The sequence below is a fragment of the Solanum dulcamara genome, chromosome 6 (genome assembly GCF_947179165.1).
Source record: "Solanum dulcamara chromosome 6, daSolDulc1.2, whole genome shotgun sequence".
Classification (NCBI taxonomy): Eukaryota; Viridiplantae; Streptophyta; class Magnoliopsida; order Solanales; family Solanaceae; genus Solanum; species Solanum dulcamara.
The window spans coordinates 54335365-54349605 of NC_077242.1; the positions used below are offsets into that span (position 1 = coordinate 54335365).

A 14241-nucleotide genomic window follows, 5' to 3' on the forward strand; every position below is an offset into this window, starting at 1 on the left:
GGCACTAGTGTTGTAGCCTGGGTTTTGCTCCGGTCTCTGTGTCGACCTCAACCTCTACCCTGAGCTGGGGCTCTAACTGTAGGCATGGGGGTCCTCATCGGCCCCGAGTAGATTTCTTCTGTGCCATTTGAGAAAGACTGAAACAAATAACATTTAGAGGTGTTTATCACAAAAATAGTAACTTAATTCCTAACAATGCCCTATAGCCTCCCGAAGATTGGACACGGACGTCATTGTATCGATCTACGGGACTCTACTACACATTTACTCCTGTATTAGTGAGACCGATGAACCTAAGCTCTGATATCACTCTATTACGACCCCAATTCGGGCCATGATGATGCCTACTACAATCCCCGAGTAAGAAAGCCAAACCCAAATGAAGAAAACGTCAAACTAAATAAATAATTGATAACATAAAAAGGCGAAAGCAAGAAGCATATAACAAAAGAAAAGTCGGGCCAAGGTATAGATATGTAATACGATACAAAATATATAAAAAGGCCCAAAAGTGACCAAAAAAATGAACTAACACTAGACCTACCCCAGACCTAGGGTCACTTATACAGGAGCTACTAAGTACAAAAACTGACAATACATATACAGTATAGAACTAACTATCCAAAAGTACAAGTGTAAGTCAGTACAAAAGAGGGAAAGTAGCAAGTCTCTGAATGTCGGGAACTCACCAATTTTCAGATCTGACACCGCTACGGATGATCGGGCGTGTGTTGGGGGTGGCTCAAACTAGGAGCTGCATCAAAAAGATGCAAAAGTGTAGTATGAGTACAAAAACACAGGGTACTCAGCAGGCATCATAGGCCAACCGAGCTCAGATAGAATAAATATATAATAAGCAGCATGATGATATTAATATTAATAGGGGAGACACATAAAACTACGATTACAGGGAAAGAAGGTACGAGGAGATCATATAATCGTCAAGTAAATCCAATCAATCAGGTAATTACACTAATAATATCAACTCAAAAATATTAGAAGAATGCATATATTTAACTAGTAGATATGGATCAATATTCTCCAAAACTAGTACGGAGTGCCCAAAAAAATCATCGAGCTCATCAACATTGAAGCAATAACCTAGAATGTGTATCAACGGGCTGTCCGAAATTCACACCTCGAGCTTATCAACATCAAAGTAATAACCTAGAATGTGTATCAACAGGCCACCAAAAATTCACATCTCAAGCTTATCAATGGTAAATTTAATAGTGTAGCCCAAAGTCAATAAAAGGGCCACTCAGAATCATACCTAGAGCTCATCAAAATCATGAAATGCCATAAAGAAGGTTTAACCGGTATTTCCTTAAATTCTTTATACTTATTCATCAACTAAAATCTTAGTCTCACTATTTATTCTTCCTTTAGAATGATTTTTAACATCGGCGAGGTAATCAAGACAAGTAATATGTCAAAAATCCTATATCACTCAATCCGAGAAAAATCCTGCCAATTACACCAAATCACTAACTTGAGACTCCGGTATACCAAAAGCATGGCCTCATGCCCAATATTTCAGAATCTTAAGCAAAAGACCATAAGCATAAACCGAAATCATGAAAAAATAGGCATCCAAAGGCAAACAAGTCAAACAAGCGACATCTTAAGTTCAAATCACCTAGGAGAAAGTTCTAAGGACCCTAAGCGATGCAAAGAAGTCAAGATGGCACCTAGACTAAGGCTCCAACCGCTAGAACCCAACTAGTTATTAACGATGATCATCGACTCCAATTTACTCAGTAGGATGTCAACACCTAAATCACCAACCTAATCAAACGTTACTACTCAAAATATACCAATTATAACCAAGCCAAGTCTAGCAAGAGGAAGCCATAACCTACCTCAAGGCCTAAACCTCACACGAACTACAAAACCAGAGCTTTTCCTTAAAAAGTTACCTCCAAACGATGTCACTCTATCAAATTATCGAATACCGCATCAAAAAATAGCCAACGATACCCATATTACTATAAATAAAAAACTGAACCAAAATCGGGTCAAAATTCAACATTAGGACCCACGTATGAAATCGAAAAATCAACTCCGTCACAAGGTACCAAATAACTCAAGGAACGTATGCCCCAAAAATGGGCACATTTCGAGTAGGAAAGGGCTCAAAACAACCCCACCAATTCCAAGCCCTAGAATAGTCAAAAATGCAAGGAAACAACAAATTTACATAAAACTTACAAGGTTTTTAGGTTGAGGAAGAGTCTCGAAATGTTCCCACAAGATTTTTAAACTCATTGGAACAAGAAGGATTGAAAATGGTCAGGAGGAGCTCTCAAAATTATTTTTTGATTAAAAGGAATTGAAGAAAAGAAAGCCAAAATCGGGTCTTTAAGACCTCACCGCCATGCCCCATTTTGACTTTGAGAATGCGAAGACAAGTTCCGCAAACTTGGAGGTTTGTCCGCGAATGCGAATAAGAGGTAGTTAACCCTCCGCAAAGGCAACCAAAGGCCTGCGAATGCGGCAGTCACGATCCGAAGGGCTCCAACTAAGCCTCCTGACATATTATAAAGCATACATAGGTTAAAATAAAGCGGAACATAGCATAAGAAAGAGTCTAACATAAAACATAAACGGAATATAATCCGACGACATAGATTCTACATGTTTTGTCCAACACATGCCTCTACTAATAAAAACAGGCGGGGGCTAAGACATATCCCTTGCTCACCCTCAAAATGAAACGTAAAAAAGTCTTTTGAAGTAAGAAACAACAACTCATAACTAGTCCTTGATAGATGAGGACTCACCACAATTTCGTCGATGAGAAAGCTCAACTAGCCACGTGTATGAATATGACCCTCAACCTCAACTCCTACATTATGAGACAATGTAGGCAACAAATATGCGTTAGTACATTTGAATATACTAAGTATGTAGGCATGACATGCAGTGTAAATCATAAGATGCAATGATCAAAGAATGTACATAAATAAGAGGATCGGTAAAGCCATGAGAAAAACATGATGATCAAAGCATTTAAAAGACTTAGTTGAAAAACATAAATAACATAATGAGCATATACATATGTGGGATAGGAACCGTAAACGACAATAAGACCATGCGAGCTATAGCATAGAATCCCATTGTCACCCTATACAACGAAGAAAAAGGGGAATCTACTTGCCAAGGTAGACTCTACCCTTTTAATTGGGTCATGTCCATACACTATATATGTATCCACTAGCTAAGCCATGAAGGCAATCTACGGTGGCACGTAGTTTAAGGAACTTGAGGTTGCTACTAGGGTTTTCATAGGGCCCTCCTCAAGTCCGTTCGATGCTAAGTCAAATCCCACGAAATACATACATAACATAAAAATCATAGTGAACATATATGATAGACATGATCATATGTTTGAAATTCATAGAGTAACTCATTGCATAACATGATTGCAATGTGAGTATTGGCCTTCCACATTATAAATCACACTTGCATATCATGAGATTCCAAGGTCACCACATAGGGCCCTAAGTCAGGTTTTCCATATCTTGCATGAAATTCATAATTTGTCCATAATTGAAATACATAAACATAATTCATAGTTAAATTTAGAGTTAAACTTGAATGCATAATCAATTTGATTGAAAACCATAAAATACCTTGAAATCATTGAACTTCATACTCATACTTCATGTAATTCATCATAGAAAATAGCTTCATGCATGGAAATTCACAATTCACAAGAAATCGTGTAATTTATGTAGAAACATACTTATAATGACCATTAATAATGATTAAAAATGTAATTGAAATAGCCCAACACAATTCATCAAAATTGGATTTTAAAAGTAATGAGATTTCATGAGATTTTTGAAGTAAACCTTGGACTCCATGAGTAGAAAGGACCCATGGATCAATCCACACATACCTTGATTGAAATTGGACTTGAATTTGAGAAAGAAGGATTGATCTTGAAGAAACCCTAACCAAAACTTGATGAACTCTTGAGGAACCTTGGGAGAGAAGTCTAGAATTTGTTTGGGGAAATAATGAGAGAATAAAAAGAGCTTAGGAGTATTTATTACATAATACTTAATAAATCTAGTCCTTAAAAACATCCACATACATTGGTAAAATATGAGGAATAGGACCAAACTAACCCTCATTAAAATCCAAAATTTGAACCCACGGATGGACTCATATGAGTCGTAAGAGTTGTGATGAGTCGTCATTCTGACTCGTCCTACAGGTGTTAGAAAATCCTGAAAATCATGCCTTTGAAATTATTTCTACGAGTCATGATTACGACTCATCGTTAGATTTACAAGTCGTCGAATTGACTTATCTTGTAGGTCTGAAATTCTGCAAGTTTAGAGGGTCTCTGGAGTTTCTATTGACTCGCTTTGATGAGTCATATCATCCTCTACGACTCGTCTTGTTGAGTCGTAGAGTGGATTCTAAGGGTTGAATAGTTGCAGGGTATGAGGGTTGCTCTACGACTCCTTTCTATGAGTCGTAGACTCTTTCACGAGACGGCATACGACTCATAGACTCTCAAACTTGCCTTAGCCAGTTTCCAACTTTTTACTTCATCTCCACGAGTCGAGTTTATGACTCGTAATAACCTAAAGGAGTCGTAGAATGACTCGTTAGCCTGGGTCAGCCTAATTCTTTTGAAATTTTCCTTTTGTTCGGCTTTTCATGTTACGGGGTCTTTTCAATATCTTCCCCTTGGAAACATTCATCCTCGAATGAGATTCAACTAGCATAAGAAGAACATTGAAAGAGGACTAACAACCCAACATGAACATAAGGACATCTTAAAATGCATAGAACATGAAAACTACAATTTAACATAAAACATGGCTTTGAAAATCAACTTTCATCAACATGCATGCATATGAATGACACAGGAGGGACTGAATATGTAAGAGTTTAATCAATTTCGATCATGAATAACTTAGTACCTTAGGCTTGAGTGGAAGGACATCTTAAAATGCATACAATATGAAAACTTCAACTTAACATAAAACATGGCTTTGAAAATAAACTTTCATCAACATGCATGCATATGAATGACACAGAAAGGACTGAATACATAGGAGTTTAATCAATTTCGATCATGAATAACTTAGTACCTTGGGCTTAAGTGAAAGGAAAGAGATATGCATAACGCTTTATCATGTCCGCTTCTGCTTTTCGTGTATCACTCTCTACTTGTTGATTTCTCCACAACACTTTGACGGACGCAACATCTTTATCCCTTAATCTTTTCACTTGTCGGTCTAAGATTTCCACCGGAACCTCTTCACAAGTCAAATTCTCTTCAACGTTCACATTTTCCAATGGCACAATAGAGTTTGGATCACCCACAAATTTCCTCAACATTGACACATAGAATACCGGATGAACCATAGCCAACTCAAATGGCAAATCTAACTCATATGCCACCTTACCAACACGTTTCAAGATTCTATAAGGTCCTACATATCTAGGACTCAACTTCTCCTTCTTACCAAAATGCATTACACCCTTTATAGGTGAAACCTTCAAATACACCCAATCGTCCCCATCAAATTCAAGCCCTCTCTTTCTAATGTCCGAATCAGATCAAATCTATTTTTCAATTTTCTAATCTAATTAATCCAATTAACCTTCAAAACCTACATTTTAAAACCCCTTTTTTTAAATCTTCACCAGTTAGACCGCCGAACCCCGCCTTCTTCCCCATCTCCGATCCTCTCTGTAAATCTGAGAGCTACCGGAAAAAATGTCACACGGAGACACAATACCTCTTCACTCCACATCCCAATCGGACATTGATGAAATCGAAAACCTCATCTATTCCAATCCTTCTACTGTCCTTCCAGCACGCCCGCCTTCTCCTCCTCGTGCTGCCATCCCTGTTTCATCTTCTCCCTTCATGCCTTCCAATCTTCGCCCACCACCTCCCCCTACAGCTACCACAACCGCCAATCACAAACCCACACCTGTACCTTCCATTCCATCCCCACCACCGTTACCTTCTTCGGGACAGTCGAACATAGCCGCTACCGGATTCGGATCTCCACCCAACACCCTTACGGAACCCGTTTGGGATACCGTCAAAAGAGATCTGTCCAGAATTGTTAGTAATTTGAAGCTGGTGGTTTTCCCTAATCCTTATAGAGAAGATCCTGGGAAAGCGCTTCGTGATTGGGATCTATGGGGACCTTTCTTCTTCATTGTTTTCCTTGGTCTCACTTTGTCATGGTCTGCCTCTGTTAAGAAGGTAACTACCACTAAATTGCCGAATTTTATCAGCCATTACGGTAATAAGAATTATGTCTATAAGAAGGTAACTACCACTTATGTCTTGTGCTAGAAGGTACTGGATTCTGTAAATGTTCTTAATATAATCACTAGATTCTGATATGCAACAACAACTACATTCTCCATCCCAAGTTAGTAGGCTCGGCTATAATATTCTCACTAGCCATTTGGCTCCAATTGAACCCATTCCGTTCTAATATTCAATAATTTTGCTTATCTAAAACTGGAAGTAGATACTAAATGACTCTTAGAGTCTTAGTAAACATTGCAACTAATGGAAGCATACAAACATGACTATGCCTTAATCCCAATTAGTTGGTATCATCTATATGGATCTTTTTCGTCCATTGTGTTCTATTTTTCGTTAATTCTGCATGGATTACAAGATATCATTAGATTTCTACAAGAGAACAAAAGAACGGAGTTTCAGGTTAACAATACTGCCTCCTTTTGGATGCTTGATTACTAAGAAATGATGTTTAATTAGTTCTTCTTTTCTTTTCTTATTTTTTTGGGAAAGTGTATGATGTTTAAAGATTGCCAATCATATACTAACAGATCACCTACAACCCAAAAAGTATGTTTACACCAAAAATAGAAAAGACTATGGAAGTTCATCTTAATATTCTTAAGGGTGCTTCTCTTGTTTTCAATTTTTCTAGACGCTTGAGTTTCTTTCTTTCTAGATAACTCACCAAATGCATGTTGGGATAGCTTGCCACCAATCTTCATCTCCATCTCCTCTGCCAATTCCCTTCCAATTGTTAAGCAAATCAAAAGTATTCTTAGGCATGACCCAACTGAATTTTAAAATATGAAAGAGCATGTGTCACAGATTTGCAGCTGTATTGCAGTGGATGAAAAGATATTTGATGCTCTCTCCGTCCTTACTACATAGAAGGCATCTTGGGCAAATCTGAAACCTCTTCTTTAGATTATCCTATGTTAGGCATAGTGTTATTTAAGGTGCGCTTAAGCCCTGAAGTGAGGCTTAGAACACGTTGAGCGCTTCGCGTCGCTTAATGTGCGCTTCATTGTCGTCATCAAGGCTCTAAGACATACTTTTCATTGTGAATGAGCATTTCCTGAAGACGCGACGCTAAACTATTGATATTTCACTTTATAATCAATTTCTTTGTCCATATATTTATTATTCATACTTATAATTATTAGTCTAGGACTAAACATATATATATATACATACACACACACTCCATTTGCGCCTTTTCTCAATAAAACCACACTTTATTTGCGTTTTGCGCTTAAAAGCCAACGAGCCTTAGAGCGTTTTTGCACTTTTCGCTTTTGATAACACTAGTTAGGCATGCTTTCTTGGCTACCAGCCAATATAGCAGGATACTTTATGGGGGATCTTAGTTTTCCAACCGGGTTTCCAAGGCGAAACCACAGTTAGAGAGAACATGTGGTTTAGATTCCAATAGACACTTGTTCGGTGAAAATGCCTTTGTTGCTTGAAATCCATCTTGGTTTGTCTGCATGTTCTGAGGTACCTGCAGATGTTGAGATATTTACTGAGAGGAGACTGTGATTGAGTAGACTCGGAGTTTAACATGTTAATAGTACATTATTAATAAAAACTATTAACATTATGGTTGAGAAGTTATCTTTTTATGAAAATAAAATCAAAGTTCTGCATTTGAATAGTCAAAGGAATTTTAAAGTTGTTGAAGTTGTAAAGATGATGTATCCATTGTAATGGTGACAAAATTTTGAAAAGTCCCAAGTAGAAAGAGTGACATAAATTAGAGTTAAAGGAATATTAGTTCTTATTAGGTTGATGTATAGGCTTTTCTCCTTTATTTACTTCATTACAGTTGTCTTGTACTTCTGTTGAGCATTTCTGCGGAAACCTTCCATTAGAGATGTTTGAAGTAAAATGGAAATCTATTACATTCTCTACACCCACAGACATGTTGGTAAATATATGTTGTTTCCTCCTTGTGCATGATCTATCTTGGCACCTGAACTTTTATTTACTCCTTTGTGAAGGAAAAATAGAGGAGGATCACTGGGAGATATTTTTGCCATTTGCGTTGCTATTTTTATTTAAAGAAAAAAAAGAATGATTGTGAATTTTCCTATTTCAATATTTTGTATTACTTTTTCATCTTTCTTTTGTTGTTTTTACTTTGGTTTTCTTTAAGTATGTGTTGTATACTACATACCTAGGACTTTCTTTTCTCAAAAAAGTATGTTTTGTATAGTGTAGAAACAAATTTAAGTTCTATGAATTTCTTTATGAACCTTTGTGCAAGTAAAAGCATGATAATTAGCTTTGGCATTGTGGACTGGATGTGCTCTAGATTCTTTTTGTGACCATGCACGTGCATTCTTATAGTTTTAATGTATAGTTTGTGCTATTTACTCTAGCACCAAGGAGGTACCTTTAGACACAAACGAGATCAAGTCTTGGAGGGGTGAAATATAATGCTTTGAAGATTACAAGTACTAGAAGAACAAAATAGTAAGTGTCATCTATTCGCAAGCAGCTTGTTAAAAAACTAGCATTGGTCAAAATGGTCAGTCAAAAACTTCCATCCCACCAAACAAAAGAGTTGTGCATGTAGGAAGTAACTAAATTTGACTAGCCCCATCCCTATGGCATGCTAAATATCAGAAGCCTGTCTCCATAGCTAAAATACCACATCACCAAATGTTCTTTAACACTTCTGTATATCACCTTGACAAGAACCCACTCAAACGGAATAAACGAGTACCAGCTGTCTCTTCATTTTATTGCTGAAGGGCTAGCCAGGAAAAAGCGAGGCCTATGCGATGCTCTCTCTCTTCTCTGTGTTCTTCTAGTAGAAATTCGTGAAGAAAGAATTATTAGTCATGTCAAATAGAAGTCTAATAAGAGGATCTCAGCCAAAATAACTGTTATTTTGAGTCATTACAGTCTAGTGTGTTAGCTAATTCCTGTTTAATAAGCTGATGAAATGCAAGATGCCTTAGTTGACTTTCTTAATGACTTACATACATTGTAAATCTCCACCTTTTGGATGTACACCTTCAAATAACTCACTTTACTTTGTGAAGGAAAAAAAGAGCTGACGAAATGCATGAGCAGAGTAATTTTTCTGTTATGAGCTGCCTGCACTAGCACAAACTAATTATTAACCTCAAAGGAATCGTTGAAATGTTTGCTTATCGACCATCAAATTTATCAACAACAAATTAAAACGATATAAAATAACTTCCGTATATCATTTCTCCTGCTAGAAGCCTGCCGCTATGACCAGCCTTATAAGAAATGTAGTAGTAAAGACATACTTTGACATCGTCAGCTTTAGGATAATTGTGTCCCTAGAACTGTGCATCTCCTTGATTGATTCCTTATAAAATTTCTAATTCTATGAACGAAAATAAAGAAGGGAGCATACGAACATATAGTGTTGGTGTGCTTGGATCTATAGTTTGGATAGTGACCTATTATGTTGATTATGCTTTAGCACTCTTTCATCAAAAGGTCTAGAAATTTTTTGGGTCCTTTTTTCATATAAAAAGTTTTTAATGTTTAACACAAAAGTTAAAGGTAGTTAAGATATGTTGTTATGGTGTTACTCTACGAGATAAAGATTTTACTTGAGTTTGAACATATTATACTCAAGGTTATGATAAAGATGTGGAAACTAGTTTTTCTTTTCTTTCATAACCAAAAAATTCCCAAGGGCCTATCACACACGATTCAAAACTCAGTGGATAACCGGCCCATTCTTCTACCCTTCTCCACTTAATTACTTGGCTTTTGTATGAATCAGGGTTCGAATCCTTGACATGCACCTACTCCACACATAACAAGTTGTGCTCTTACAACTAGATCGAAGCCCCAAGAGCAAGATGTGTAGGCTAGTTATTACATCCTTAGCCTAGAATTGGGGCAAGTAATATGCTCCTAACTCTATCTAGGTCTAATTATAGGGCAAAACTAGTTTATGCATCTAGTGAGCAATGTTTTGAAATTAGGATGTCATACAAGAGTTTTTTCACCTTCTTTATCCCGAGAGAGAGAGAGAGAGAGACATAGATATATATATAGAGAGAGAGACAACACAAATTCGTTTGTAAGCTATATCCACCCATTGATCTAAACTATTTTAAACAAGATCACACATAAGTGTCTCAACTAAAGCGGCAGTTTCTTTGCATTTCTATTTTCCGTTCATTGCTTTTTATATGGTGTTGGAATGAAATGGTAATGAATAAAGTGGACTGGATAGAAAGGATTCATATAGCCAACTCCAAATAATTTGGAATTGAGGCGTAGTTGTTTTATGCATAGCCTACAACTTCTTTTGTTCTTGTTTCCCTCTCATGTTCATACTCTCTTTTGTTGTATTGCTGGGTCTCTTTAAAGATGGCTCTACTTTCTCCCTGAATTTTCAGTAATTTGATTTCTGGCTGTTTCATCATCTAATTCCAGCCCAAGTGAAAGCTCCTTGGAATTGCCTAAATTTTCAACTTTTACTTTCTTTTTTTTTTTGCCAATTAATTTGCAACTTCTATTATCTAGTTTTCTGTTTGCCATTATAGATCACACAGTACTCATATTGATGGTCTCAGGCAGAAAGATGGATAAATCTTTTTCTGCTGAGCGACTTAAGCTAGTCATCCTCTTCAAAAACAGATGTCTTTTTGTGGACATGTCCCATGAACTTGATACGATGACATGATTATAGTTGCTTGGTTAAATAATAATAACACAAATTGAACGGGCACAAATGGTTTTATGTTTACTTTGTGCACTGAACTCCATCTTGCCTTGAGTTTGCGACAAGCCACTTGTACCACTCAAAATCTATAATGCAGCTTCAACATGTCATCTCATGGTGCATGATTAAATAACTGGAAATAGAAACAGATGGTCATCCAATAAGAGCAGAAGTTACAAGATCTATTGTGGCCTATGGATAGCTTGTTTAAATGATAAAAAGCAGAGAAATCAGATATTTGGTGTAGAGAAGAAGGTATAGAAGAAGCTGAACAGTTTGTACATTTTCTAGGTTCTTTGCAAGTGTTTTAGCTGTCTTGTTGTTTTGGGCCCATAAATATATTTTGGAGGTCTCTAGCGTATCCTTAATGCCGAGGAATACTAGATTACAATTTCCAAAATAAAACAGAGAAATCAGATATTTAATAGTTAAAAATTTCGAAGCACAAGTGTGGTGGAAGAGAATATGCAACAATGGAAGGGAAATTAAGTATACACCAAAGATTCACAAGGGTGCAAATAACATCTAGTTCTAATAGACTAGTATATATATGATGGAACTCAAGCGTCATGGATACTTAATAGACTTCCGAAAACTTGGTTTCTGAAACTAAGATTTGGAGGGAGATTCATCTAACCAACCAGAAATACATCAGTGCACATTTTTCACTTATTGAAAACATCAATCAAGGAACACGTTACAATCTTTTGGAGTGCATGTGAAAATCATCAAATTCTCTTAACTAATTGACTCTAAACTCCTGAAGAAATCAATGAAAGTAATGCTTTGAGGGCATATAACCCTACTTTGTTACTACTCTTTTGGGGAGCTGCTGTTAACTACTCTTAGGAGCAACTCCAATCAAGAGTATGGGCTTCTTTTTTTTTTTTCTTTCATCACTTAAAGCAATCACAAACAAGTATAGTTGTTACAAAACTCTTGACTATTGGCTTTTTGCTTTCCTAAAGGCACTTCAAGTTCTCATCCTTGCAAAGTGATCTCCAACTGTGATGTGCAGTCCCTGTCGAAGTCTCCATATGATAATATGGTACAATTAGTAAACTTAGTTCATTTTGGTTTGAGCACATGAGCTTGGTTCTGAAAGCGTCTTTTCTCCAGCTAATTCAATTGGGCGCTCTTTGTGGCATTCAAACCACTAGCTTGGTTGTCCATTTTGACATCATTAAGTGTTTGATGGGCTGCCTGATACATTTACATGTCTAAAGAGTATAGAGTAATTAAACATTAATAGTCTTACAGTAGGAACAGCAAAGGTAAACGTGCCTTCGGACTTCATAGTTCAGTAAGAACTCCTTTATTCTGTGACGAGAACCTGGAACTATTTGTCAAAAGAAGAAAAAAAGGAACAGAAAGAGCCTTGAACTAATTTGGTTCATTAACTGAAAAGATTTTATTTGGATAGAGGCTCTACATGCCAAATAGAAACTGCACTTTAGAGTGGGCTTATTGGGGGGAGATCTTCGAGTCCTAAACACAAAATCACACAATTTTTGTGCCTCCCAATGTGGACAATTCTTCTTTATGTCTAAACAAACCTTCAGTTGTTTTTACCTTTTTGTTACTGCTATTACGAGTTGTCTCTTATCTGACTTTCTGTGGACCCAAGGACAAAGCATGAAGAGGTTGTATACTTTTCTTGTTCATGAACCAAGTCCATAGCGGGAGCTTTAGTGCACCGGGCTGCCCTTTTTTATTATTATTAAATGAGAAATAATCTTTGATCATTTTGTCAGGCTGAATCTTGCCCAAACATGATACATTGTCTTGTTCATGAACCAAGTCCATGTACAGATGCTCTATTTTCGAGTTCTTTTATACTTGATGTGGTTGCCTTTGGTTGTATAGCCGAATTACACTCACATTAATACAGGTGGACTCCTGACTAATAAATTCCTTTTTCTTTCTTATTTCTTTAAATTTTCTTCCAGTCCGAGGTTTTTGCTGTTGCATTTGCTCTGCTGGCTGCCGGTGCTGTCATTCTGACACTGAATGTCTTGTTACTGGTAATGACACTTTTTCACCCTATCACTCTAAAAGAATAAGGGTGAAATGAGAATAACAAAAGAGGAAAAACACCCTAAAGATGGATATGTTTAATGATTTTTAAGCAGTAAGTAGACATATGATTAAGATGCAAAGATATATGAGATATTGAATGGATAAAAAGGACAGCTGACATATATATCCAAGGAACACAGTCTATAGGCACTTGTCCAGAAAAGGAAAATCATTCTAGTAGAACTTGTGATGAAAGCAACCCAATTAAGTAGTCTTGTGTACCTAGGAACTAGCAGTTTTCCTTTTTGCAGTTCTGAAGGATATCGAGTCACAGAATTTATGTAAACAATGTTGCTACTTCAGATGAATTTATGATTTTGACGTGCAGGGCGGTCAGATAATCTTCTTCCAAAGTCTCAGTCTGCTGGGTTACTGTCTATTCCCACTTGATGTTGGTGCCTTTATTTGCATGCTAAAGGACAATGTGATATTGAAGGTGGTTGTGGTATGTGTTGCACTAGCTTGGAGCTCTTGGGCAGCATACCCTTTCATGAGTACAGCTGTTAACCCTAGGAGGAAAGCTCTTGCCCTGTATCCTGTAGTACTCATGTATGTATCTGTTGGATTTCTCATTATTGCCATTGATTGATGTTGGTCGTGCCTACTGTATGAATGGAAGATGTATGAAACCCTGATAAAAGTACATTGAAGTAGGAATATAACTTGGTGAGATCTTGATTACCTCCTGATAATTTGTTGATAATTCTGGTTCTACCTCTGATATCTCACAGTTTGTACTGCTGTCCGAAACATGTTATATACATTTAGTTATGTCTGGTGTTATCTGGTAAGCATGAAATACCGTTTTCACTGTAAAAGAGATTTGTTAATGGTATGCCTCCATAAAGAGATGTATAATAGTCTCTTTATTTCATCATGTCAATTCCTCTGAGCACTATGGCCATGTTCTTATGCCATTACTCAGTGCATTGTGTCAAAAAAAAAACAAGTAAATTGATCAATGGCTTCAAGCGAGAATACTCAGAAAAATGCGATCAAGTAACTGTTCAATCCATGTCAAGATTTTATAAATAAAGGCGAAGTATCGAAATTCTGTGCTCAATTTCTGAACTACCACTCAATCTTTTATGAGAATAGAGCAGTTTGTCTCAATATGATGTTTCCATAACTATATGAGTTA

At 36.8% G+C, this 14241-nt stretch overlaps 1 protein-coding gene across 1 annotated transcript; it reads left to right on the forward strand.

Annotated features, from left to right (window-relative positions):
• The first annotated feature begins 5571 nt into the window (after positions 1 to 5571).
• LOC129891166 (protein YIP4b-like) lies at positions 5572 to 13983 on the forward strand. Its single transcript, XM_055966436.1, has 3 exons — positions 5572 to 6247; positions 12971 to 13045; positions 13429 to 13983. The coding sequence occupies exons 1-3, from the start codon at positions 5747 to 5749 to the stop codon at positions 13687 to 13689; spliced, it is 837 nt and encodes a 278-aa protein (XP_055822411.1). The 5' UTR covers positions 5572 to 5746; the 3' UTR covers positions 13690 to 13983.
• The last annotated feature ends 258 nt before the right edge of the window (positions 13984 to 14241 follow it).